This window comes from Eurytemora carolleeae, unplaced genomic scaffold, assembly GCF_000591075.1.
Source record: "Eurytemora carolleeae unplaced genomic scaffold, Eaff_2.0 scaffold187, whole genome shotgun sequence".
NCBI lineage: Eukaryota > Metazoa > Arthropoda > Copepoda > Calanoida > Temoridae > Eurytemora > Eurytemora carolleeae.
In genome coordinates this window covers 60,983-86,967 of record NW_019396083.1, presented here as the reverse complement: position 1 = coordinate 86,967, position 25,985 = coordinate 60,983, and the positions used below count along the sequence as shown (strand labels likewise).

Sequence of the window (25,985 nt, the reverse complement as noted above, 5' to 3'; positions counted from 1 at the left end):
AGTTTTTTTTCCATAATCTTACGGTTCTCACTTTAACTTTTTCCATAATCGTATGGTTCTCACTTTACCTTTTTCCATAATCTTATGGTTCTCACTTTTCTTTTTTCCATAATCTTATGTTTCTCACTGTACCTTTTTCAAGGTTGATGCTTTTCCGCCCACGGTGAATTTTCGTTGGTTCTTTAATAACTCTGAGATTGAAGAATGGATTGGAACAGATAGTTTTCATCAAGCTGGGTTAGCTTCTTCATTGCAGTTCGTTCCTAAATCATCTAAGGTAAGAGTTTCATTCCCGCTGTAGATTTTTGATACAACTGAACTACTACATGTTGAGTTCCAATACAGCTGTATTACTACTTAATTAAAAACGGTTCCATATCAGCTGTAATTTTACATATTGAGTTCCATTTCAGCTGTGGTACTACATGTTAAGTTCAATTACAGCTGTACTGGTAAATGTTGAGTTAAATAACAGCTGTAATTTTACATATTGAGTTTCATTACAGTTGTACTACTCCATATTGAGTTCCATCACAGCTATACTACTACATATTGAATACCATTACAGCTGCACTACTACATTTTGAGTTCCATTACAGCTGTACTACTCCATATTGAGTTCCATCACAGCTATACTACTACATGTTGAATACCATTACAGCTGCACTACTACATTTTGAGTTCCATTACAGCTGTACTACTACATGTTGAGTTCCATTACAGCTGTACTACTCCATATTGAGTTCCATCACAGCTATACAACTACATGTTTAACCATTACAGCTGCACTACTACATTTTGAGTTCCATTACATGCTGTAATACTACATATTGAGTTCTATTACAGCTGTACTACAACATATTGAGTTCCAGTACAGATGTACTATATTCATGCTGTGTTCCATTACAGCTGCACTACTCCATTTTTTCAAAAACATAGAACTTCTTGATTTATAGAAATAAATTACACTATTTCATTTTCTCGTTGCTATATCATTGCAACCTGTGCAGATAAACTTTTCAATTCAAATATTTTTAATATGATTTCAAGTTTAAATAGCTTAAACGATCATGATATTTTATAGGAATTAGAAAATTATCAAGTAATCATTTTTTACCATTTTTAATTGAATTAAGGACTATGGATCCCTATTTTGTATGAGTGAGAATGCAGTTGGTCAGATGTCTAAACCCTGTAGTTTCCAGATACTTCCAACAGGTTAATAATAATATTTTATAATGAGTAATGGCATATGAAATATATTTTAATACGATGAGAAACAGAAGACAATGTAATTCTCGTCTTCTTATTATTTCTTATTCTGAAATTTGAAAATAATTTTAAAATTAACATCTAACCTATTTTTAAAATCAATCTTGGTCTCAAAAGTAGTGATTCAAGAACTCCCAGAACTCGAACAAGGACGACATTCCAAGTTTTCTTACTTTTGACGTAATAAATACGACATTATACCTGTATCATTTTTAATTGAACTATGTACATAGATTCTAAATTAAAATTTATAATTCTAATGGTTTTTAAAATTGAAATATCAAAGGTTTACATCAATCATGCATACGCTGTATTTATAAAGCCCAAAGTCAAACTTCATCAGGGACCTATTTTAATATATTTGAACTAGTTCGCTGGCAAGAGTTTAACTTATTCCTGGCTTTACATATTTCACATACTATATAGAGTTACCCACAAATGATGAGACTGTAAAGAAGACTAAACTAAAAAAATATGACGATTTGAAGCTTTGTTTTTGGTTTCTCAAGTCTCTGCAAAGTCTCATTCGTTGTGGGTAAATGCTATTTTTAATATATAAATGTCTTTAATTAAGTCTTTAAATGGTTTACTTAATGAGTTTTGTTTTTAAATGTAAGGAAAGCATAAATCAATAAAAAGGAACTTAATAAATTCCGTACAGTCGTCTGACAGTCTCATTCTGTGTGCGTAACCCTGGATATATTATCTTTAATTCATGTTATTAGACAAACAAAGAAGAAGTGAATTAACCCTTTACAGGCTGGGGGGGGGGGCGTTTTTTTGTCCTAGCACTCTCATTTTTGACACTGTCGCCGTGAAATTTTGTGACTTTTAATGTAAAGTAAATTTAAGGATTTTTTTTTAATTTATAGGGTCTGTGAAAAAAATTCTGAAATAGTCCATAACTTTTTGTGTCTAAAGCTACAGATCAAAAAACTATATTTTTGAAAAGCCCTTGAAAAACATAGAAACATGTGTCATTATATTTTCTTGTTTTTGAACCTTTTTTATGCATTTTTTTCCACCCTCCCTAGCACCCAAACTATTAAGTTATCGGTCTTATTTTTTTCTTGGAGCTGGCCATGAACAATTGGATTCAGACCCCCAGCTTTTATAGGGTTAAAGAATAATTGTGTAGGAAGACCATCGGCATTGACTGAGTGTCAAGTTACAAACAAAACTCTCTCTTCGATGAAGATCGAATGTCAAGAAGGTAAATATTTTATTTTATTAGTGATAACCAAATAACTTCTAGTATAACAGATGGAAACGTACAGCTGATTTCTGACGTCACAAGTGTCAACTTAGTTTTTGTGTCCGACAACATTATTAATAATAGTAATAATTATAGAAGAAAGTGCGTATCTTACAGTAAAACAAGTGAAATTTTATGCGTTCTTTATTTCCTGTTTTTACACTTTTTATATAATCTTGGTAAACATGTCAAAACAAATTTGAGAAAATTTCGTTTTCCTTGTTATATTTGACATATTTGTATATATTGATTGGTCCATTTCTCTGTTGCTACCTATTGTACTTGATAATCTGTTTGGATGCAGGTAACGACATACATATACAGTGCAGGGTGGTGAGCATATCTTCTATAGAATAAAGCTTTTTCGCTCATATTAATATTAGGATGTATTTCAATTTTTAACTTCACATTTTTATTAAAAAAAGAATTATACTAAACATAATGTTTCACGTCTATCATGACGATCCTCAGTAGCTACAATTCTTTGAACAACTACAATTCCAAGATTTTTTCATCACATATTGCGTATTTTCTAAAAAATTATTACAAACATTTCGTTGCAATAATTTTCCCTTTTAAAAAATACTTAGCATTGATATACAGGATTGGATTATTGCCTTTCCTATAAGGTCTATATGTGCAGTCCTTCAAATTGAGATATAGATCTAAGAAATCAGTTTCAGTAATGTTTGCTTCAATAGTAACCTTCAGGCCTAGGGACTTGAATAGTTTAAACACTTGTTTTCTTAATCTTTCAACCTCAACTCCAGTGAGGTTGACCACAGCTAGACCATTAGGATGTAGATATGTGTGTATATATTTATATATATATATATATATATGGTAGCTATAGTTAGCCAAGCGGATGAACCAAATAGGATGACAATTTTTAGAGGGAACCCTTGTTTACTTCGTGGCTAACATAAGCTTTTTTCAAAATTAGAATTACAAATGTTTCTAAAATTCCACGGGCGACGCCGGGCACATCATCTAGTATATATTGATATTTTAACACACCGTTAACACACCGACCACTTTTGATTTCAATCTTAATTTCATTTCAATACTCGATACTGTTTTATGTTAGCCTGCTAAATAAGTTAAAAGAAAAATTTAAAAATCTAAATCCTCAGTTTGTTTATTTCTAGGATTTGACGGAGGACTACCGGCTAACTTTCTTCTTCAAGTCTTCGAAACTGAGAATATGGAATTGAGGTGAAGAATTTTTTTATTCAAACTTAATAATTTCGTTGTACTGTTTTTCATCCTTACATCTTTCACAGTCATTAAAAGTTTGCAAACAAAATCGATGAGAATTTTGCCAAAAAAAGCAGTTCAAAACTATGCATATCTAAGGCAACTAAAGATCAAAGTGTCTTTTTTTAAACGCAAAATCAATAATTTTTTATTTTTGAAAAGGAAAAATATTTAATAAAAATGAAGGTTTTTTATCCTCAGACTTTTTTAATGAATAAATTTTTTTTTAGATTTCAAGCTACAAACAAAGTTCCTGTTTTTGAGGTTTCACATCTAGATCTAGGATCTGACCTCAAGATCTATCTTTATGCAGAAAATGTGAAGGTATTATTTTTATATTTACTACTCTCTACTAAACACTATACATACGCATTTTTAGTACTGCAGTGCACTGTCACTTGGCAGTAATGTAAACACAAGACGGATGTTACATGACATGGGATCCATCTTCATCTAAAAATCTTTGAAATATTCTGGTTATAGGAAATTATTATGTTAATTATCAAACTTATCAAAATTAAATGCTTTTATCTTCCTCGGATACTAGAAGAACACAGGTGTAACTATTCTTGCTTACAAATACCACCCAGAAAGAACTGGTTTCAATATGTACGCAGAGAATACGCAACAACAATTTGCTTTCCTTGTCTCATTACCTTGGGTCAGAGTATTGCACATCATTGCACCGAAAACTATAGTGAGAGTCAAAAACTTGTGAATAGGAAGATGAAATAAGCAAAATTGTATGTTGTTAAATACCTAATAGTTTATGAATAGCTTGAAAATTAACTTTTTTGGTGGAATGAGCATAAAATATACATTGCACGATTATTGTTTTTAATTGCTATTGAAATTCATTACTTAGGTTAAACAATCTTATTATTTAAAGGCTACACTGGGTACTTGGTTTACAAGAACACTGGGTACACTGGGTACTGGGTACACTGGGTACTTGGTTTACAAGAACACTGGGTACACTGGGTACTGGGTACACTGGGTACTTGGTTTACAAGAACACTGGGTACACTGGGTACTGGGTACACTGGGTACTTGGTTTACAAGAACACTGGGTACACTGGGTACTGGGTACACTGGGTACTGGGTAGACTGGGTTCTTGGTTTACAAGAACAAGTTATACAATCAAAAGGGTGTAATGCAAGGAAAGTTATTTGCAGTTGCGTATACTCTGTATTCGTTTTCTAAAAGTTCAAAACGAGTGGGTCGTTTTTAAAAACGATTGTTTTTTTTCCGAAAACGAAACGATTGTTTTTGAAAACGAAACAAAAAACGATCGTTTAACGATCGTTTACAAAAACGATTAACAACCCTATCTGTGTACATATTGAAACCAGTTCTCTCTGGGCGGAATTTGTAAACAAGAATACATGCAACAGTGTTCGTCTGTATCCGAGGAGGATAAAAACACTAATTTTGATAATTTTGAAAATTCACATAATAGTTTCCTATGACCAGATTATTTCATGGATTATTTTGTGAAAATGGATTCCATGTCAGGCTTCGACATCCGTCTTTTGTTTACACTACCCCCCAGAGACAGTACACTGCAGTACAAAAAATGCGTACACCTCTGAAATAACTTTCCTTGCAATAGTACCTTGTACAATCTTAACAAGTTTATGCTTTAATCAAAGGAGTTGAGTTTTTTGCCGCAAACTCAAACATTATAATCCCTGTGTCTTAGCAACCCAAATGGTTGAGACCTTTGATATTTCAAACTATGAATGCTGTTAAGTAATCTAAGTATGAAATATCAAAGACTTACACTATCAGGTTGTAAAGATATAGGGATTACAAAATTTGAGTTTGTGGCAAAAACTCAATTCCTTTGTTTGATGACAAATGTTTGAGCTACTGTAGGCCCACTGGGACACTAAATATTTGCAAAATTCAATTCAAGATAGCAGACTGCAGACTTCAACACAATTTTTCTAAATTTACTTTTTCTTGTTTTATTGTCTGCTAAAACCTGTATACAAGCAGAGTAAAGCTGAAAACAAGTTTGCACACCATTTTTGAGAAATCAGAAGATTTATATTAAATTCTCTTTAAAAACTTCGGAAAGAAAGAAAACAACATCCGATTGATCTTTCAAATAAAAAGAAAATTTGCCATTAAATTAAATTAAATGATATAAATCTCCTCTTGTTTAGAAAAAAAACTTTTAGATGTGTCAATATCTGTTGTCTCATACTGGTTCGTAAAATCGAAGCTAGATAAGCTGCAAAGTCACAAAATCTGACCAGTAATGTCTATCAAAATTGACCTTCTAATTCTTTCTAGTGGTGTGTAATAAAATCCCTTTAAATTTTTCCTATTTCTTGAAAAATCCCTTTTAATAGTTTTCTATTCCGTGATCAATTCCTTTAAATATTTTTCTATTTCGTGATCAATCCCTTTAAATATTTTTCTATTTCGTGATCAATCCCTTTAAATATTTTTCTATTCCGTGATCAATCCCTTTAAATATTTTTCTATTCCGTGATCAATCCCTAAAAATATTTTTCTATTCCGTGATCAATCCCTTTAAATATTTTTCTATTCCGTGATCAATCCCTTTAAATATATATTTGAAGGGTATGAGTGAGGCTGTGGTTTTGGAGGAAGCTATGCCAGGGTCTGGTTCCCACGTAGTTGGTGAGAAACTTTAATTTTCAGGGCCGGTGCTTCCGGTTCTCGCCCAGGGTTGAGGAATTTAGAGGAATTGAGTCTTGGCCACAAACTTAAATTTTTCAATCTTTATCCTTATGGTGTAAATCTTTGATATTTCAAACTTAGACTGGTTGATCTAACAGAAGTCACAGTTTGAAATATTAAAGGTCTACAACATTGGGTTGCGAAGATATAGGGATTAGGCTATCAGAGTTTGTGGCAAAGACTTGATTCCTTTCAATTTTTTTCCCGAAAAGTGGAGAAACTAAACCAGTTTCACCAGGAATTGGGTTTCTGTAATCTGGATGAAATTTTGTAACTACAGAATTTATTAAATGCTTTTTCTGATCAAGCATGAGTTAGATATCAATATTTGTCATTTAGGAAACGAATTAATTTAACTTGTGGGTTCTTTACAAAAGTGACTTGTGCTCTATACTTCTACAGAACACACATAGGAATCATCAAAACTAAATACTTTTTAACCTAGAAAATCGACAATATCTTTCACAATATTCATTAAATAAAGGTTTCAAGATAGAGCATCGCAATGGTTGCATGGCCGGTCAGATTACGCTTTTAATATTTTATTCAAACATGTTTCTCGTGTCTTATGATGTTCTCTAGAAGTCGAAATTCTGCTGACGGGTGTCAGTGTTTCCAGCAAAAATGTTTATCAATAAACAATAAAAAATAATCTAAACTTATTTTAAGAAAATATATATACATATTGATATATACTAGCCTTAGAGGGCGCTTCGCGCCCATCTTCTAAATTGATTGTGAACATGTTATATTTGAAATTTTGATCATTCATAAACCTTCCCTGGGGTCCCTAGATGTCCCACAAAAAATTTGGGCCCGATCGGTTCAGCCGTTTTGACGTTTATTGGATACAAACAAACAAACAGACACCAAAACAGGCAAGCCAAATTTATACATAGATAAAGATATTTACAACTATAAAGCGATAATCAGAGCAGCTTCTCAGTTTTACATATATATATATATATATATATATATACAAAGACGGTAGAATAGTAGAAGATAGGGCATTAGGAATGTATCCGAATAGTGTGTACGCTCTGTACACTTTTATATGACGTCATTGGCTGCAGTAGTACTGGTTTTAAATTCAAACAATCAACATTAAAACTCTAGTTATCAAATAAATTAATCATTAGGTGCTAAAAATGGTGGGAAAATAACGACACGGTAAAAACTTCAGTTATAGGATAGGATGCTCTCCTGTTAAAATAAAGCTAAATTTGTGATTTTTTGTACGGATCTTATATGTATGAAAAATACCACATTGTTTAAAAGAAAATTTGTTAGATGTTATTAATTATAATTTTGTAATAGTCTAAAGCAGAATTTTAGGCCAGTAACGTGAGCAAGGCTCGAAAAACCTTGGTTTTAAGTAGCCAATTTTTTTTTAACCATTTACATTGCAATCTGTTTTAGATAAAGTGTATCTAAGAAGATAATAAAGTTATGCATTTCTAACTACAAATTACGTAAAAAACGCAAGTTTTTGGTGATGGAAATGCTTAAAAAGTCCTAAAATCTTTTTAAATTATAGAAAAGACTACATTCTATGACTTCTTATTGAACCCAAATGAGGTGTCTGATTTTGCGTATACATCCCAACCCCTACTTTTAATATTACAAAGCTCTTCGGATGTATAAATATTCTAAAATATTTTCTATTCATTTCAAGAATTGCCTCTTACCCAAGAAGTTGAGTCAAGACAAGTTGTAGATTTGCATATTCTTAATTTTAATTTAATCTTCTGACTGTTCGAGTTTCTGAGGAAATATTTCCGGCCTCAAATCTTAAATTATATCTTTTTATTCGATTTACACGGTTTCATAACTTATTCAGATTTTCTCTTTATTACCGTCTAAAATAATAAAAACTCTAACAAGGTCCACCAGCCAGAAAAAAACTTTCATCCGCAAAGAGACGTATACTTTCGTCAAACTTTGTTATATGAGCTTTTCATATTACCCCCCACCCCTTTAAAAAAACAGATTTTTTTCTCTCAAAAAAGAAAAAAAAAATTTACCTTCACTATTTAGTTTTACATCTAGAGAAGAACTGATTTACATAATTCAACACTCTTTCTCTTCAGTATTCTAATTTATTGCAGATTTATTCATAGCCAGACCGTTCACTTCTCTATATCACTTCTTTACATCACTGTTCTATATCACTTCTCTACATCACTTCTATATATCACTTCTTTACATCACTGCTCTATATCACTTCTTTACATTACTTATATATATCACTTATTTACATCGCTTCTATATATCACTTCTTTACATCAGTTCTCTATATCACTTCTTTACATCACTTATCGACATAATTTCTTTACATCACTTCTCTATATCACTTCTCTACATCACTTCTTTACATCACTTCTCTACATCAATTCTCTACATCACTTATATAACTCACTTCTTTACATTACCTCTCAACATCATTTCTTGACATCAATTAACTCTACATCACTTATCTACAACACTTCTCTCTATCAATGCTTTACATCACTTACCTACATCACTTCTCTATATCACTTCTCTACGTCACTTCTCTATATCACTTTCTACATCACTTCTCTACATCACTTCTCTACATCACTTCTCTACATAACTTCTCTATATTTCTTCTTTACATCACTTCTCTACATCACTTCTCTACATCATGCATTTCTCTACATCACTTATATAGCTCAATTTTTTACATTACTTCTCTACATCACTTCTTTACATAACTTCTCTTTATCACTTTTCTACATAACTTATTTACAACACTTCTCTATATCAATTCTTTACAACACTTCTCTATATCACTTCTCTGTATCAATTCTCTACATTACTTCTCTTCTATTACTTCTTTACATCACTTTTCTACATCACTTATATAACTGACTTGTTTATATTACTTCTCTACATCATTTCTTTACATTACTTCTCTACATCACTTCTCTGTATCACTTCTCTACATCACTTATCTATATTACTTCTTTACATCACTTTTTTACATTACTTCTCTACATCTCATTTCTCTTTTCTACATCACTTATCTACTAATCTCGAATATTATTTCTTTGTTTAACCAAACAAACTTTTGTTTTGTATTACATTCAATGTTTACCTAATAGGTATCTAGTAAGAAGATAACAAAATAAGTGAATTAACTATAACAGAGTAAGAAGATAACAAAATAAGTAAATTAGCTATATAATAGAGTAAGAAGATAACAAAATAAGTTAATTAAGTATAACAGAGTAAGAAGATAATAAAATAAGTAAATTAACTATAACAGAGTAAGAAGATAAAAAAATAAGTAAATTAACTATAACAGAGTAAGAAGATAACAAAATAAGTTAATTTACTATAATAGAGTAAGAAGATAACAAAATAAGTTAATTAAGTATAACAGAGTAAGAAGATAATAAAATAAGTAAATTAACTATAACAGAGTAAGAAGATAAAAAAATAAGTAAATTAACTATAACAGAGTAAGAAGATAACAAAATAAGTTAATTAAGTATAACAGAGTAAGAAGATAACAAAATAAGTAAATTAATTATAACAGAGTAAGAAGATAACAAAACAAGTAAAAGAACATTTTTTTCTAGTGATCGTAATGTCATGCTAATGCTAACGCAAAATTTTAAACATTTGTATATTGGATATATAATTTGATCTCGGTCAGACCAAGCTTTTAATAATACCATCGTGAATCGGATCTGCCACTCTATAAATGAAGGGTTACGTGAAAGTATGTCTATCTGGCCTTAAACTTTAATTCACGGGCAGCCGTAGTACATTTGAATTTCCGCGCCGGGTCAACCTTTCCGGTCACAGTTTGTACTGTATCGCCCGGACGAATAAAGCAGACACTGAATAGGACTAGCCGGTGCAACAAAGTTCACGCGGTCAGACTTTAGGTTGAATTTACTTTTACTGAAAGGTCAGGGGTGCGTGAATTATGACATTCATAGTTATTTATTATAAAACATAAATTTTAAGTCTGATCCACGTAAAGTTTAAAAACCATAATTAAAGTCTTCAACTAAATCTTAAATTTTCTAATATCTATCTTCTCAACCTGTATGGTGCAAACTCTTAATATTTCAATTTTTTATTATTTGATCTAAGGTCTCCGACAATGCACGCACCTCTGTCTCTTTAGTAAAAGTAAATTGAACCTATATGAAGCAAAAAGTCTGACCGCGTCAACCTTGTTGCACCGGCTAGTCCTGTCCATAGAGCTAGGTAAAGTACAAACTGGGATCGGAAAGGTTGACCTGGCTCGGAAATTCAAATGTACTATGGCTGCCCGTGAATGGGTTCCACAAATAAAGAGATTTGAAAATCAGAGTTTGTGGCAAAGCCTCAAAATGATATAGATTTACCATTTTGTATTTAGGAAGGAACAGAGTTAAAAACTTAGATTTCATGATTTTATGAATTTTGCATATTAGATCAAATAATCTAAGTTTGATAAATTACAGGTTTACACCGTCAGGTTGCAAATATATATGAGTTTGTGGCAAAAACTCAATTCCTTCAGATCAAGTATAGTTTTTACTTGATTTTTCATTATTTTATGCGTAATGTGTGGAACATGAAAATTTAATTATCAAAAAGAAAACCTTGAAATTTGAATAGATGACTTTCAAATATTAATCAAATATTGTCTTGACATTTAAATTTTTAAACTTTTCTTTTTAAAAATTTACAGTGTTAATTTGAGTTTTCAAACGGTCGGAGAAAAAATTCACTGCTCTTTCTAAATTTTATTTTAAAAATCTTAATTTAAAAATAAATACCTAGTTGAAGTACCAAGTTAAACATACTTGGTTAAACTAGCCATACCTAGTTGAAGTACCAAGTTAAACATACTTGGTTAAACTAGCCATACCTAGTTGAAGTTCTTAGTTAAACTACTTTTTTAAACTAGCCATACCTAGTTGAAGTACCTAGTTAAACATACTTGGTTAAACTAGCCATACCTAGTTGAAGTACCTAGTTAAACATACTTGGTTAAACTAGCCATACCTAGTTGAAGTACCTAGTTAAACATACTTGGTTAAACTAGCCATACCTAGTTGAAGTACGTAGTTAAACATACTTGAATAAACTAGCCATACCTAGTTGAAGTACGTAGTTAAACTACTTGGTTAAACTAGCCATACCTAGTTGAAGTACGTAGTTAAACTACTTGGTTAAAATAGCCATCCCTAGAACATAATTAAACTAGTCATACCTAGTTCAACTACCTAGGTAAACTAGCCAGAACTAGTTCATATACTTAGTTTAACAATCCATACCGAGTTCAACTACTATGTAAAACTGTTCAGACCTATATAAAGTTCATATGTAAATTAAATATGACTTTGGAATACAAATTTGATCCTTTTCTTTCAACAAATTTTAGAACTCAAAGTTAAAAGACGACGTTTAAGTTTTCTCTCCGCTGTAATGTTTCTTGGTACACCCTGTAAATATATTTATATATATATATATATTAAGTGACGAATCCTAAACTGTGGAAGGATGCTGCATCTAATACTGAACCTGGTCAGGACTCACCACTTACAATAATCATCTCTGTTGCAGCAGGTAAGTCGACCCAAAGCAAATGTTCGGAATACACAATTTTGAAATTTGTATCACTTCTAAGATTTTTGTGGAACCTCATAGAAGTCCAAAAGCCTAAACAATATTTTAAAACAAACCATTTTCCATCTAGTGATGTGCATTTTGTGCATTCCATTGGTTCGGTTCTGGATTGTTTTTTGTCTAACTTTTCCAAAGTTGGTATCGCGTAAAAATAGCAAATTTTTCAAAACTGTTTGCTAAACATCTGCTTTTCGTATTTTATGTCAAATTTTGATCCTGGCAGAGAATATAGGTAAACGACCCAAAACTATTTCTTGGGTGTTTTTAGATTTTTTTTGGATAAAACAAAAATTTATATAAGCAACCCTTTCTGAAATCTTGAAGTTGTATTAAAACGATAAATAAAACTTTCAATATTATCAATATAAAAAAACGCTATTGCTCCAACATTCAACGTGAAAATAATAACTGCTACCTTTTTAAAGAATGTTGCTTCCTTTAAGGAAAATGTGAACAGTAGCTATATTTAATCCACACAGAGTGTTCAATGTATATAGCTAACTGTAATTTTCATTTAGAATGCAATAGCTTTTTCTTAGCAATGTATTATAATATATGTGTTATAGGAGGTTGTGTTGTGTGTCTCTCTCTACTAGTTGCTGTCCTCCTGTGTGGAAGAAAGGTAAGCTTTTTGTTTAACAGAACAATTTCTTAATTATAGATGAAATATCAATCAATCATTCCAGCACAAATATTTGTAACAATTAATCATTAAGTTTATCAGAAACAAAAGTGTTTGTTGTGTTCGTAAGTTCTGATTTTTTAATTTTTTTTTTCAGCAAAGCATCCGACCATTCTGATTTTCAAAACCTTGTAAATTTGCAACATGGGGCAAACCTTTGATATTTCAAACTCTGACTATCTGATCCAGCAGAATTCATAATTTTAAATATTAAATGTCCACAACATCAGGTTGCAAAGATATAACAATTAGAAAATCTATCCTTTTACAAGCAATAATGTTATGTTAATTTAATTTCCTTATTAAAGTGTTTTTAAGTTGTTTGACTTCTCCTAAAAGACTTTTTTCTAACTAACTGCTTTGTTGTCCTTAAAATAAATTGTAAATAAATTTGTATAATTTCATCAAGGTGTGTTCAAATATGTACAGTTTGTAAAACATGCCTAGTTAAAACACTTATTGCTCCCAATAAAATCTGATAATGTTCCTCACAAGATGTCGTATTAGCAAATTTGCAATTCTTTTTGATGGATGTACTGAAAAAAGAGCCAAAAATATTTTCAAAATCTTGTTATTTTAGATACTTTTTTCTTTCATTTGTACACATTTTAAACTTGAATACTTTTCAAATCTTGGGAAAAAAACATTTGTTTTATTTCTAAACTTTATTTTTTTAATTAAAAGATTTATTTCTATAATATTTAAAATATAAAATATTAAGAATGTATGTTCAACAAAAAATTATAAATCTTTGACTAAAAACAAAACAAAAAGCAATTTAAAATTTTTTAGAATTTTTAACAATTTTGTTGCTTTGTAAGCAGAAAAAAGTATGAGAGAAGGCAAACTTTATAGATTATCATTTTATAAATAGACTAATTAAAAGTGAATAGACGTCAAGTTAGAGAGGATATGGTCTGTGCACATTATACTGTGATATGAACAGCTGTTAAAAAACATTTCGACATTTAAATGTTCGTTATTAATTTGTTAAGACTAGTTTCCAACAAAGTTCCTTAATTACAGCATAGAATAAGTATACAGTCCTACCCCTTACCTTGATATTACTCACATCGAAAGCAGGTTTCAAATATATATAGTTAGAAAATCTCGCTAAGCAATAAAGGGACCTTTGTAGACATAGTATACCCGTTCAGCATATTTAATTACAATCTTTGTTATTATTTTGAGTAAAATGAGTACATAACCCTCACTTTTAGTATTCTCACGTTTATCGTAGGTTTCGAAATGTACCAATTATATATTCATTACTTAAATTTTCGTAAATATTCGTGTTTTATTCAGAGCTACGCAAATTCTGTGAAGTAAAACATAATTTCAAAATTGTATTTTCTAAAATTATTTTTTACATTGTGCATAATGTTGATCAAAGGAAAAAATTATAAGAAAAAATGATCGTACTTCTTTCAGGCTTATGTATTCTGTCAACATTCTCCAAAGCTTTATAAAATAAAAATTTCAATTACGTCACATGTTGAAGATTGAAGCTTACGAAGAGTCAAAAATCCTTAAATATCTTTAAACATGGACAATTATTGATAACCAACATGATCTAAAATAAACCTATTATATTCGAACTGCCAATAAACTTATTAAACAGTGATCAATCATAACCATAAAGTTTTAACCTTCAAAATGTCAGGTGACCCACCATGTAAAGATGGCAATGTCAAATTCACAATGGTACCATTTAAACCTTTATTTGTTCAACAATTTAGAATACCTTCATTAAAGATGCTCATTTAAGCACAATTGAAAACAACCAGCTTTAAAATTTTATGAATCGGGCATTGTCATCTTCGCATAAAGGGTCACTTGAAATTACGAATATAGTCCCATTAACCTAGATCTATGCCCTTTATACAATGATTAATGATACTAATAAAGTAATAATCTAAATGCAATACAGAGAATCCGTGGGTTTGGAGGCCAACCTACTGATGAAAGTGAACTAAGTGGAGATTTATTAGGCTCTACTGCTTATACACAAGGAAATAGATCAATTATCATATTAAAATGATACAATATAAAACAAGTTTTTATTTTTTCCTCTAAAATAACGATGTTTTTTACCTAATAAACATTTGTTTTCTTTATAGGAGCTTTTAAGGTAAAATGAAAGGGAGTATAGGCTCAAGCATAAGTTCTAGGATTGATTAAAAATACGTTAGGTCACTTATATTAGAGAATAGAGTTGTCATATAACTCGGACACAGTTTTTATATCAATTTCTTAAGACAGGGACATCATTTAGAAAGTAACAGTCGGTAACAGTCGGTAACAGTCGGTAACAGTCGGTAACAGTCGGTAACTGTCGGTAACAGAATGCTCGTTAGGTCGAATGTCTTTGAATTCAATTAATGCTGCAACTTTCTGAATTTGTGTGGAATGTGGACGCTACGTTCTTCGGTATGAGTAACTTTTAACAATTTTCTCCTGACAGGCGCATCAGCTAGAAGTAAGATTAGTAGCGATCACCATCGACAATATTTCGACGTAAGCTTATAGCCCCTTTCATTTTTCGCAAACACTCCCTTTAATCTCTCTTGTGAAGTTATTACATTACTTAACCTTGATTTTCTTTAAAGCAGCACTCTGTCGGGTATTTTATAGCCTTTATTTAAAAAGGAAAATTTAATTTGTGTGTCGTAATATCATAGAGTGTCCTAAGAAAGGAATGATTTTGATTTTTGTTGCCATTTAATGCATTTAAAAGTCTCCAATCTGTGTCTCGTTTTTAAATATTTTTCTCATATTTTTACCCAAAATTGTTGATTAAAATACGGGTTTAAATATCATAAATATGTTTGAAACCTCAATCTGATTTGATAATTCTTAATTTTATAAAATGTTATATTTGATCTTGAAGTAGGAGGAGGTACAGATTATGATTATGGATCTAATCAAGAAGACTCTAGTCGGGGATACACAACAAATCCTGATCTCATTCCACATCAAAAATGTAAGATTATTTTTGTTCAAATTGGATTTTAAAATAACGGTTAGAGAGTTTAAAATCTAGACAAACAAATGAGAAAAGAAAAGCTGTTCACTGCACATAAAAAAATATGATCAAGAATATTATCCAAAAGTAACAAAAATGTTGTTTTTAATTTTTAACCCTACTTACCCGGGGGGGGGGGGTTAATTTGACCGCCCCCCTCCCTTTATCTTTTTTGTGATAACTCAAAAAGCATTTGGACTAAAAAGCTCAATTTTTCTTAATTTTCAAACTAAACCTTGCCAATCACTTAAAGCTGGGTTTTCGAAATACAAGAACTTGTTTTCTAAATACAAGAACTTGTTTTCTAAATACAAGAACTTGTTTTCTAAATACAAGAACTTGTTTTCTAAATACAAGAACTTGTTTTCTAAATACAAGAACTTGTTTTCTAAATACAAGAACTTGTTTTCTAAATACAAGAACCTTGTTTTCTAAATACAAAACATTATTTTTTTTTCAAACAAAAACATTATTTCCATGAACTAGAACATGTTATATTAATACTTAAAGAACATACTTTCCTTGTTGAAAAGTTGAAGGAAACTGTAGCTTCTGCCAGATTTCTTCCTCCCCTTAATTAAGTTCTCTGTTTTGATCTATAGCAGAGTTTAGATCACAAATTCTACCAAACCTTAAACAAAATTGGAGGAGGCTTATACAATTCGTAAATGTGCTCCTTAAAGGGAGTGTCTGGCTAGACATGGTAGTTTAGCCGAGAATGCAATTATGTAGAGAAATATTTTAGGATTAATTTGAGACTTATGAGACGTCTATACAGTGCATATTTTTTCAATCTTTAGAAGCCTCATAGATTGTTCATTTTGGAGGGATAATTTAGAGAATCGGATTTTAAGAATTATTCAATTACGACGACAAAAAATGTAACAAAAATACAGAAAACTAATTAGATGCTTTGGAACATATTTCTTAATGGAAATTTTTCAATAAGTTAGAATTATTATTTCTTTTTAAACTTTATTTTTTATTTTTTATTTTTTGTGAATTTGTTCGCAGATTTCTTTAAATTCTTCAAATGTCGTCATTTCTATAAAAATCCTGAAACTCTACGGAAAATATTTGTGAACAATAAGGCATTACAGAAACCAAAAACTGAATAACTTTTAACCAAAACTGAATAACTTTAACTATTTTAAGAGAAGAACAAAATAGTTTGAATATCTAATAAGCAATCAGATAAAGTTGTTGTTCTCATACCATGTCACAAAGTCATAAGACCCATTGACCTTTCCTTTCTGTAGCTAACTGTATATATATATATTTGCTAGTCAATATGAAAATGGAACTGGCCTCCCTAAATTGAATTTAATTCAAATGGAATATCACTTAAAGCATTAAATACACAAACTAAGTTATATTATATCAAGAAAGCACTAAGCTGAATATAGAATGTATATGTTGAACACTGCTTACACATGCGCATCATATATTTATATATCTGTCACAAAATGCCGGTTTTTCGGAGTCAATCTTTACTACAGAAAACGCACTGTCTTCTCTACCTAGGGTTTCAAGTTCAACCGGGTCTATTCAACGCTATACTTTACATTATACTGACTATTTATGGAAACATAAGGTTACAGGTCAAATAGGGTGACCGGCGTAGCGGACACCCAACTGGTATATATATGTATATATTTACAAGGTTTATGAAAGATAATGTTACTCTTTTATTTGGTTACGAGTTATGCATAAAATGATGATAATTGTTATTAGCAGGAATATGGATAAAGTATCAGGTTTCCTTGATATAGTACTCTGGGATAATTATTTATCCATATTCCATGAGGTATAAAGTGAAACTATAGAGTGTAAAGAAAGTAAAGCTTCGCTCAAAATAATGTTCTAGATGCGCCAAAAATTGTTTATTATAAATATATTTTATTACATAATTTCCCCGACTATTATAGACATATTTTACTCGGTTTGGTACTAATAAAACTAGGTTCTCCAGGGCCTCCGGGCTGATGTTTCTCAAGGATTTCTTCAGCAGCTTTAGGAGCCACTGGAGGCTTGTATCAGCTGTAAGACATTGAGATCCATCCTGCATAAAGGCATTTCAGACTTTGGACACTTTCTTTGAGTTATACTTTGGAGACCATGGAGAACCTGGTCTAATCAATGCCAAACTAAATAAATGATGTCTATAATAATAGATATGTGTCAATATGTAATTTAATAAATTTTTAACAAACAATTTGTTGACATATCTAAAACATTATTTTGCATTACTTTCTTTAAACCCTGTACAAAGGGGAAAATGTTTCAACATTGCTCAAATGTGCAAAAGAAATATTTTTTATGAAGATAATATATTATTCATTTTTGAAGTTTGAAATAGTAAAGCCAAGTTTGGCGAGTGTTTCTGCATAAAACTTCATGGTATTCATGTGTATGGAGTACAAGGCTTGAAAAAGATTAATTCAACATTTAATCTACTTTCATCCAAAGAATTTAATTAGATAAATGTTTCTTAAAGGGACTGTTAACGAGATTTTAAATGACCCTTCATGAAGGGCATGCCCGATTCACAACGGTAACCTTTGTCTTTTATCTGAAAATTGATTATTTTTAATTCTGGTTTCTCTGTAATGTCATTGCGGATTCCTACGGCACACGCACCTCTGACCCTTCAGTAAAAGTAAATTTAACCTAAAGGCTGACCGAGTCAACCTTGTTGCACCGGCTAGTCCTATATATAGAGTGTCTGCTTTATTTACCCAATGCCCGGGCGATACAGTACAAACCGGGACCGGAAAGGTTGACCCGGCTCGGAAATTCAAATGTACTACGGCTGCCCGTTGGCAGACATAAATAAGAAAATTTTCAGAAGTTAACAGTTTTCCAAATTTAAATAGAAACCAACGATTTCTTCAATTGTATCTTCGCTTTTAGATACAGGTTTTAACTGCATGGTCACAGATGATATTCCAGTTGAACGATTGAATTAATGATTGGTCAAGAAAAATCTTCTTGTACTTAAAGTATTTCGAATTTACAAACATTAAATGTCTGATTATTCTACTTTTTATAAATACAGAGGACATGCCTTTTATTCCTGCCAGGGTCGTAAAATATGATTCTGTAGGGGGGTGGGGTGTGGGGGTGGTAAAATAATTTTCAAATTTAATTTTTTTACCCCCCCCCCCCTAGAATTTTTTCAAAATATTGGTTTTAGTTGGGTTTGATTTGCACTTTCCACTCATTTCTGGCATTCACAAACTCCATCAAATAAAGGTTTCATTTCATACCTTTCAGCTTTCACCTTGTTTTATATCCTTCATTATAGTCATTAATGTTTCATTAACTACAAAGATCTGTAATAAAACTGAATTTATTTTAAGTAAGATAAAAAATAATAGTTTCACTCAAAGAGGAAAAGGATGTTACTTCTTAAAATCTTTAGAACAGCTACTCTGCAAAACTTTGAAAAAATATTGTCTTTGTTTCTAATTTCTAAAATTTTCTTGTCGTCAATGTAGTATGTTAAGATCTTAAATACATCTGATATGGAAATGACAATAATTAGAAGTAAAAATGTATTTTTCATTGCCCATATACCCTTTTTTATCAAAAAAACATCTAATTGTAATGACATTAGAATTTAGAATCATTTAGAATATGTTGACTTAAAATCTGAAATATCTGAAGTATCTGCACATTTGAATTATTTTCTCACGATATTCAATTTTAAAATCAACCTTTTTTTTAAAAACAAAAACAAAGGGACAACTCGCTTTTCAGGGCCTGAATAGTTCAGGATTCTACCCCCCAGGATTCTAGGGGGGGGGGGGTAAATAACCCCACAGATTCCTGCTTTTATTATCTACTGATTTATGAAAATTTAAAGTTGAAAAACCGATTTAATTTGAAGCAAAGTTGTCAATATTGGTTGTGTTGGAATTAGAAAAAGGACAATATTGGTTTTCCATAGATTACTAAACATTTACCGGATAATAGGTGTGTCAATACACGTTTTCTATGATTATAATTTTAGTACTTTTGATCTCTAATGTGCTTTAAGTATAATATTTTTAAACTAACTTAGTTATTCTTTTATGTAACTCTTCAAGACTAAATTGAATTCTCTTAGAATAGCTTCCTTAAATATTGATCGTTCTAATAGTTTAACATTTTATCTTCAACAATTAGATAATCTAAAGTACTTAAAATTATGACTCTTAGATATTAATTTATAAAGAGACTTACTATTTAGAAGATGTTATAGTCCGTCAGAAGTATATTTCACAATAACTTATGGAAGAGTGGCAATACATAGACTTTACATGGTATTTATACTAAATCACAAAGGGTTGCAGTTTGTGTAAAAAACATATATATATACTATACAAAGATTTATTTTACATAGTTTCATTGGTTACGATTCTGGTTGTACATCACATTATTGGTCGATGGAAATGGTTTCATGATTAAACGTCCAATGCTGGGCATAACTCAGAAAACTAAACATTTACTGGATAATAGGGCTGGAGATAACTCAGAAAACTAAACATTTACTGGATAATAGGGCTGTGCATAACTCAGAAAACTAAACATTTACTGGATAATGGGGCTGGGCATAACTCGGAAAACTAAACATTCACTGGATAATAGGGCTGGACATAACTCGGAAAACTAAACATTCACTGGATAATAGGGCAGGACATAACTCGGAAAATAACGAAATGTTAAAAAAACTAATAAAAAATTCCATAAATAATGGAGGAAACGTTAATGGCACTTTTGTACTATGCATAACATAATCAGTCATAACTTAATATATGCATGTACATATTTAGATATTTATTACCTATTTGAAAGACACTGAAGATCACGGGCAGCCGTAGTATATTTGAATTTCCGAGCTGGGTCATCCTTTCCGGTCCTAGTTTGTACTATACCTAGCTCTATGGACAGGACTAGCCAGCGCAACAAGGTTGACGTGGTCAAACTTTATGCTTCATTATATCTTGAATTTACTTTTACTAAAGGGGCAGAGGTGGGTGAGAGATGTTCGACACGTTTGACTTTTTCATTTGATTCATTCATCATTTGTGAACGACCCATTTCGTTCTTTTTTTTTTAATCGCTTTAAAGAATTATTTCGTTCGTTACCAAAATTATCGTTTGTTCTCCAACTATTTTGCGGATTTGCGCGCGCAGCTGTTCATGAATTGTTCGGAGTTTACATGGCTCCCAAATGCACGCAAGAAAAATTCGCTTGCGTTGGAAACCCTCGAGAATTAATTAAAAAGGGTTAAACAAATTCTAACACAGCCCAATAAAGTGCGAAGCAATACTAAAGTGAATACTATTGAAAAAATTGAGGTCAAAAAATGCATTCTGACTGAGAATTCTGCACTGCGACAATCTAGTCTTGTAATTTTTTTAATGTTTTGAAAACAAATCATAAGCTAGCTATCTAGTTCTACAAATCATTTGAAAGTTTTACAGCTAAAATGTACCTATTGTTTGATGTAGAAATAACATTTTCTCATATAAAGCTTTATTTGCACTCTGAGAAATCTGAGTTTCTGTAATTAAATAGTCCCCAGCCACTGTAACTCAGTTGAGAGAAGGACCAATTAACAAAGTTTACCGTAACCCATCCTCCTAATCTCATATAATATAGTTTGTGTGTACAAATCATTTAAATTAATTTAAATATAATCCTAGGGTATTATAGGGTTCAAAATACTCCTTAAACTGATAAAACAATTGATCTCATTTATTGATAAATGTGAAAACAATATGAAATTAATTCAAGGAAAATGAATTGTAAAAATTTATACTATATGGAAATTGACGCATATTTTTTAAATAAAGAAGAAATAACTCCTTTTGTGAACATTTAGTAATATCGAAAAAAACTGATTACTCGCCAAAAACTTAAATTTTCTAATCCCTAAATATTTTCTAACCTGATGATGTAAACCTTTGAAATATCCCTTTTGTTGTTAAATATCAGCGATTTGCACGCGCGGTGAGCACCAATTCTAAAATTATAGCGTATTATTTTAAGAATCGTAGGATATAATCGCTGCTTAAGTTTATAAAAGCTTTATTTTCTTAGAAATTGTTCAGGAAAATGAAATTTCTAAACATTTTTTAAATCGAAAAATTGACCAAGCTATGGTCAGAAATACCACTTCGTATAAAAAATTTTTATTTTATTTTAATGGATTTGAATTCTTTGATCGCTCAAGAAAAACTTGATAATTTAATGAACATTTGTTTGGCCATCTTAAGCAATTTAGTAGCGATCATATCATATCATATTGTGTAAAAACTGTGGACATAAAATATTCAACAGTTTCTCACTGGATATAGAGAAATGGAATAAGTAACCGCATTCATTGCGCGCGAAATTTTTCAAATTTAGCTAAGCTTTTTTAAACACGTTAATATATATACTAGGTTTTTAGGGGGCTTTGTGTCCATTTATTTAAACTTTTAAATGAGGCTTTCTCTGTGAGTATTTTCTCTTTATAGAATATAAAACAAAAAACAAAAAACAAAACAAAAAATTTGTATTTCATATTATTTTTTTGCGCATTTTCAAAATTTACCAAATTTTGAGCATACTAAATTTGAGGTTTCACGCAAAATTCGGGCCCGAACTGTTTAGCCTTGGAAACAAAAGGACAGACAGACAGACAAAAACAGACAAGCAACGTATATATAAATATTTAGATGTGTATGGAGGTGAATACCAGCATGAGTTACCAGGAAGATCTAACAAAAGGTATATATAATGTATAAATAAATATAAAGTAGTAATCTCTGTTTGGGTTTCATGTATGTTTGTATTTCCGATCATAACTTCTAAACCCCTTTGTCGATTTCCCTCAAACTTTGGATGGGTTTCTCAGAAGAACTAAGTGAGTGTGCATAATTTGGTTTTAATCTTCTAAGTTGAGTGGGATAACTTTTATAAGGTTTACAAGGCATTTATAAAAAGAAAATAGTGTTTGCAACAAACTCTGATTTTCTAATCCCTAATCTAAAGGATTTGAGTCTTTGCCACAAACTCTGATTTTTAAATTCCTATATCTTAACAGCCCAATGTTGTAACCCTTAGATATTGCAAACTATGACTTCTGTTAAATCAATCAATCAAAGTTTGAAATATCAAAAGTTTACATAATTTGGTTGTAGATATATAGGTATTAAAAAATTGGGATTTGTTGCAAAGACTCAAATCCTTTGCTAATCCTTAATTATTTGGAATCTGATTGTTTAAATTCTTCAGAATTAGGTTATTTGATCAAACGTTCATAGAATGAAATCACCGCGAACTGCAATTTAACAAATGTATAGATCTAGGGCTGCAAAAAATAAACGACATCTTTAAAAATGTTTATGAATAATTTGACAGTTTTCTAGATCTAAGTGAAATATCTAAGGTCTAGGCAACTCTAAGGGATGAGACAATCGATGTTTGTTGCAAGAACACAATTTCTCTGAGAAAAAGTATTTCTTTTGTTATTTTATGTTATTTGTAATATCTTATTTTTAAAGAAATAAAATTGTGAAGAAAATAAAATATTAAATTAAATTTACAGAAAAATCACTGAGACTCCACCCTCACAATTATCTCTTATATCAACTAATCTTCCTCCCCCCAGGTTAGTTAAAACTTTCTTTTTATTAAAAATATATTTTTTTATAAGAGGTGTCTTTCAAAATCCATCCTCTACTCTAAATTAAAGCCAATTTATTCACCACAGAACAGAGATATGTTGCAAGGCCCAAAAGGCCAAAGAGCACAAATATGTGAAGTACTTCTGCAGTTAGAAAACAAAATGGCCGTTTTACACTTTTTTCGAGTTAATTCCACTCTATGCTAATATATTCTCTTTGGGTTTCCATAATTCCGAAGAAAAATTTACATTTTAATTGAAAATAGAAGTCCAGGATAAATCCGGATGAATTAGAAATCTGAAATTATTTCCAGGAAATTTGTCCGTTTAAGGAAAATTTCCGGTTTCCATTCCGTGAACCGTAAACATTTCAGTTTTCATTTGATTGACCGGAAAAATGTCCGTGTTCTCTTCCGTAAACCAGAAAAATTTTCGAGTTGTGTTCCACAAACTGAAAAAGTTCTGGTCGCCATTAAATAAACCTGCAACAATTCCGGGTTTTTTTATGAATATCAGAAAATATCCGGGTTCGAATCTGTAAACCGTTGAATATTTGCAAGCTTCATTTCATAACCTGGACATTTTTAATTCAATGATTCAGGTTCTGCATCTATTCTTTTTGTAGCAGTTTGGATCTATGTGAATAATTTAAGCGTTTTAATTTTGCTTCCTTACCTGTAATGCATTGGTGTCGGTGAACATTACAAACAGACTAGAATTTAATATCTCTCTTCTTTCTATTGTGTAAATACTTGTTAACAAAGCAGTTCCAATGTTGGCGGATGAAATCCTGAATCCTTGCCTAATTCTCAAGATTTCTTCTAGTTTAACTAATCCTGCAGATGTATCTAAACTCAATATCTCTACCACAGAATAACATGCCAAATATATATTAACCTAAACTAACCTAACTTCAAATCCTAAATATTTATAAACGAACCAGCTGCAGAGTGCCCGGCATTGCCCGGTAAATAAAAAAAATTTGAAGGAAACCCATGGTTTCCCTTAAAAAATGTTAGGTAATTTGGTTGAGCCGGTTGGCCAGCTATAGCTAACATACATACACATATATATATATATATGAGCAAAAAGCCTTATTATATAGATTAAGTCTTTGCCACAAACTCAAATTTTCTAATATCTATATCTTTGTCACGTAAAGATATAAACCAATGCTATTCCAATCTTAGATTATTTGATCTAACAGAATTCAAAGCTTTAAATATCTAAGGTTTATGACATTGGGCTGCAATGATATAAGGCTTAAAAAATCAGAGTTTGTTGCAAAGATCCAATTCCATTTTAAACAGTTTGTTTTGTAATGGTGCAAATAAAAAATTGTTATCTATATATTTAGTGTAGTTTTCTCTGTGTTTCTGTTAGTTTGATCATAGCTCATGAACACCTTCACAAAATTGCTTCAAATTTTGTTTGGGTTACATATATTACTGTGATATTATATCAATCAGAAAGTTGTGTTCATTTGTCATAAATTGATATTATATATCTATATATTCATATATATTTGCCCAACCTTGAATCATGTACATTCAATCTCTGTAACCCTAAACAAGAAATATAACATTTCTGTGTATCTATGTTTGTTCTATGTCCGATCATGATTCAAAAACTCTTTGCCCGATTTGCCTCAAATTTAGAGTATCAGGGCAATGTTTTTTAATGGTTTAGGGACATTTAAAGTTTCTGTTAAAACTGGTTTTATTAAGCTTGTAAATCAAGAAGCAACATTTTTGCAGTATCATAAAAAATAGCATTATATGATCTCTACAACCTTGGACTGGAAAATATTTAAGAGGAAAATTTGAAGGGACTTCATTTATATGATCCCATTTCCAAATCACAGGGGTAAACTTCAAAGCTTTATATGATCAAAAATTAGCTCTAAAAATTGAACATTTAATTTTTGGTTTCACTAAGCCTTGAAGGTGACTTGTGGATTTCAGCTACAGAAAAATGGATATAATTTCTAGAAATAAAAACTGTTTAAACTATAACAACAGCCCCTTAACCCTATTTAGCCTGACGTCAGGTTTGATCTGATCTGCAAAAAATGGCAAATTTTTAAACATTCAAATATTTATTGCGAGATCTAGTTATTAAGCAAAAAATGTGTAAACAAAAATTGTGCAAATTGCAACAAATTATTCATTTTCATAAAGCCCTCGACCCAGCAAATTCAAATATGCAAAACATTTGCAAAATTTGTTAAACCTTAATGTGTAAACAAGAAAAACTGAAGATGTGCAAATCCCTTTGAAAGGCATCTGTGCAAAAATCATTGCAAAGTTTCTTTGCAAAAACTGTGCAATCTACCTGCTTTTCAAAAAGCTATAAAATCTTGAAATATCTAAATATTGATAGAGTCTAGTGTAGATAAATGAAGGCATTTAGGCAGTATGCCTGAGGACTCAGGCAGTAGGTATAAAAGTCCAGCTTTTAGC

At 30.9% G+C, this 25,985-nt stretch overlaps 1 protein-coding gene across 1 annotated transcript in view; it reads left to right on the top strand.

Moving 5' to 3' along the window:
- LOC111717526 (uncharacterized) overlaps positions 1-25,985 on the top strand; it is a 47,222-nt gene that overhangs the window by 16,546 nt on the left and 4,691 nt on the right. Inside the window, exons 13-24 of the mRNA XM_023493025.1 lie at positions 143-277; positions 1,137-1,218; positions 2,411-2,485; positions 3,676-3,742; positions 4,015-4,108; positions 6,380-6,440; positions 12,006-12,095; positions 12,722-12,777; positions 14,768-14,849; positions 15,728-15,820; positions 22,574-22,625; positions 23,446-23,508. Coding sequence (XP_023348793.1) covers positions 143-277; positions 1,137-1,218; positions 2,411-2,485; positions 3,676-3,742; positions 4,015-4,108; positions 6,380-6,440; positions 12,006-12,095; positions 12,722-12,777; positions 14,768-14,849; positions 15,728-15,820; positions 22,574-22,625; positions 23,446-23,508 — 950 coding nt within the window. The remainder of the gene's footprint in view (positions 1-142; positions 278-1,136; positions 1,219-2,410; positions 2,486-3,675; positions 3,743-4,014; positions 4,109-6,379; positions 6,441-12,005; positions 12,096-12,721; positions 12,778-14,767; positions 14,850-15,727; positions 15,821-22,573; positions 22,626-23,445; positions 23,509-25,985) is intronic.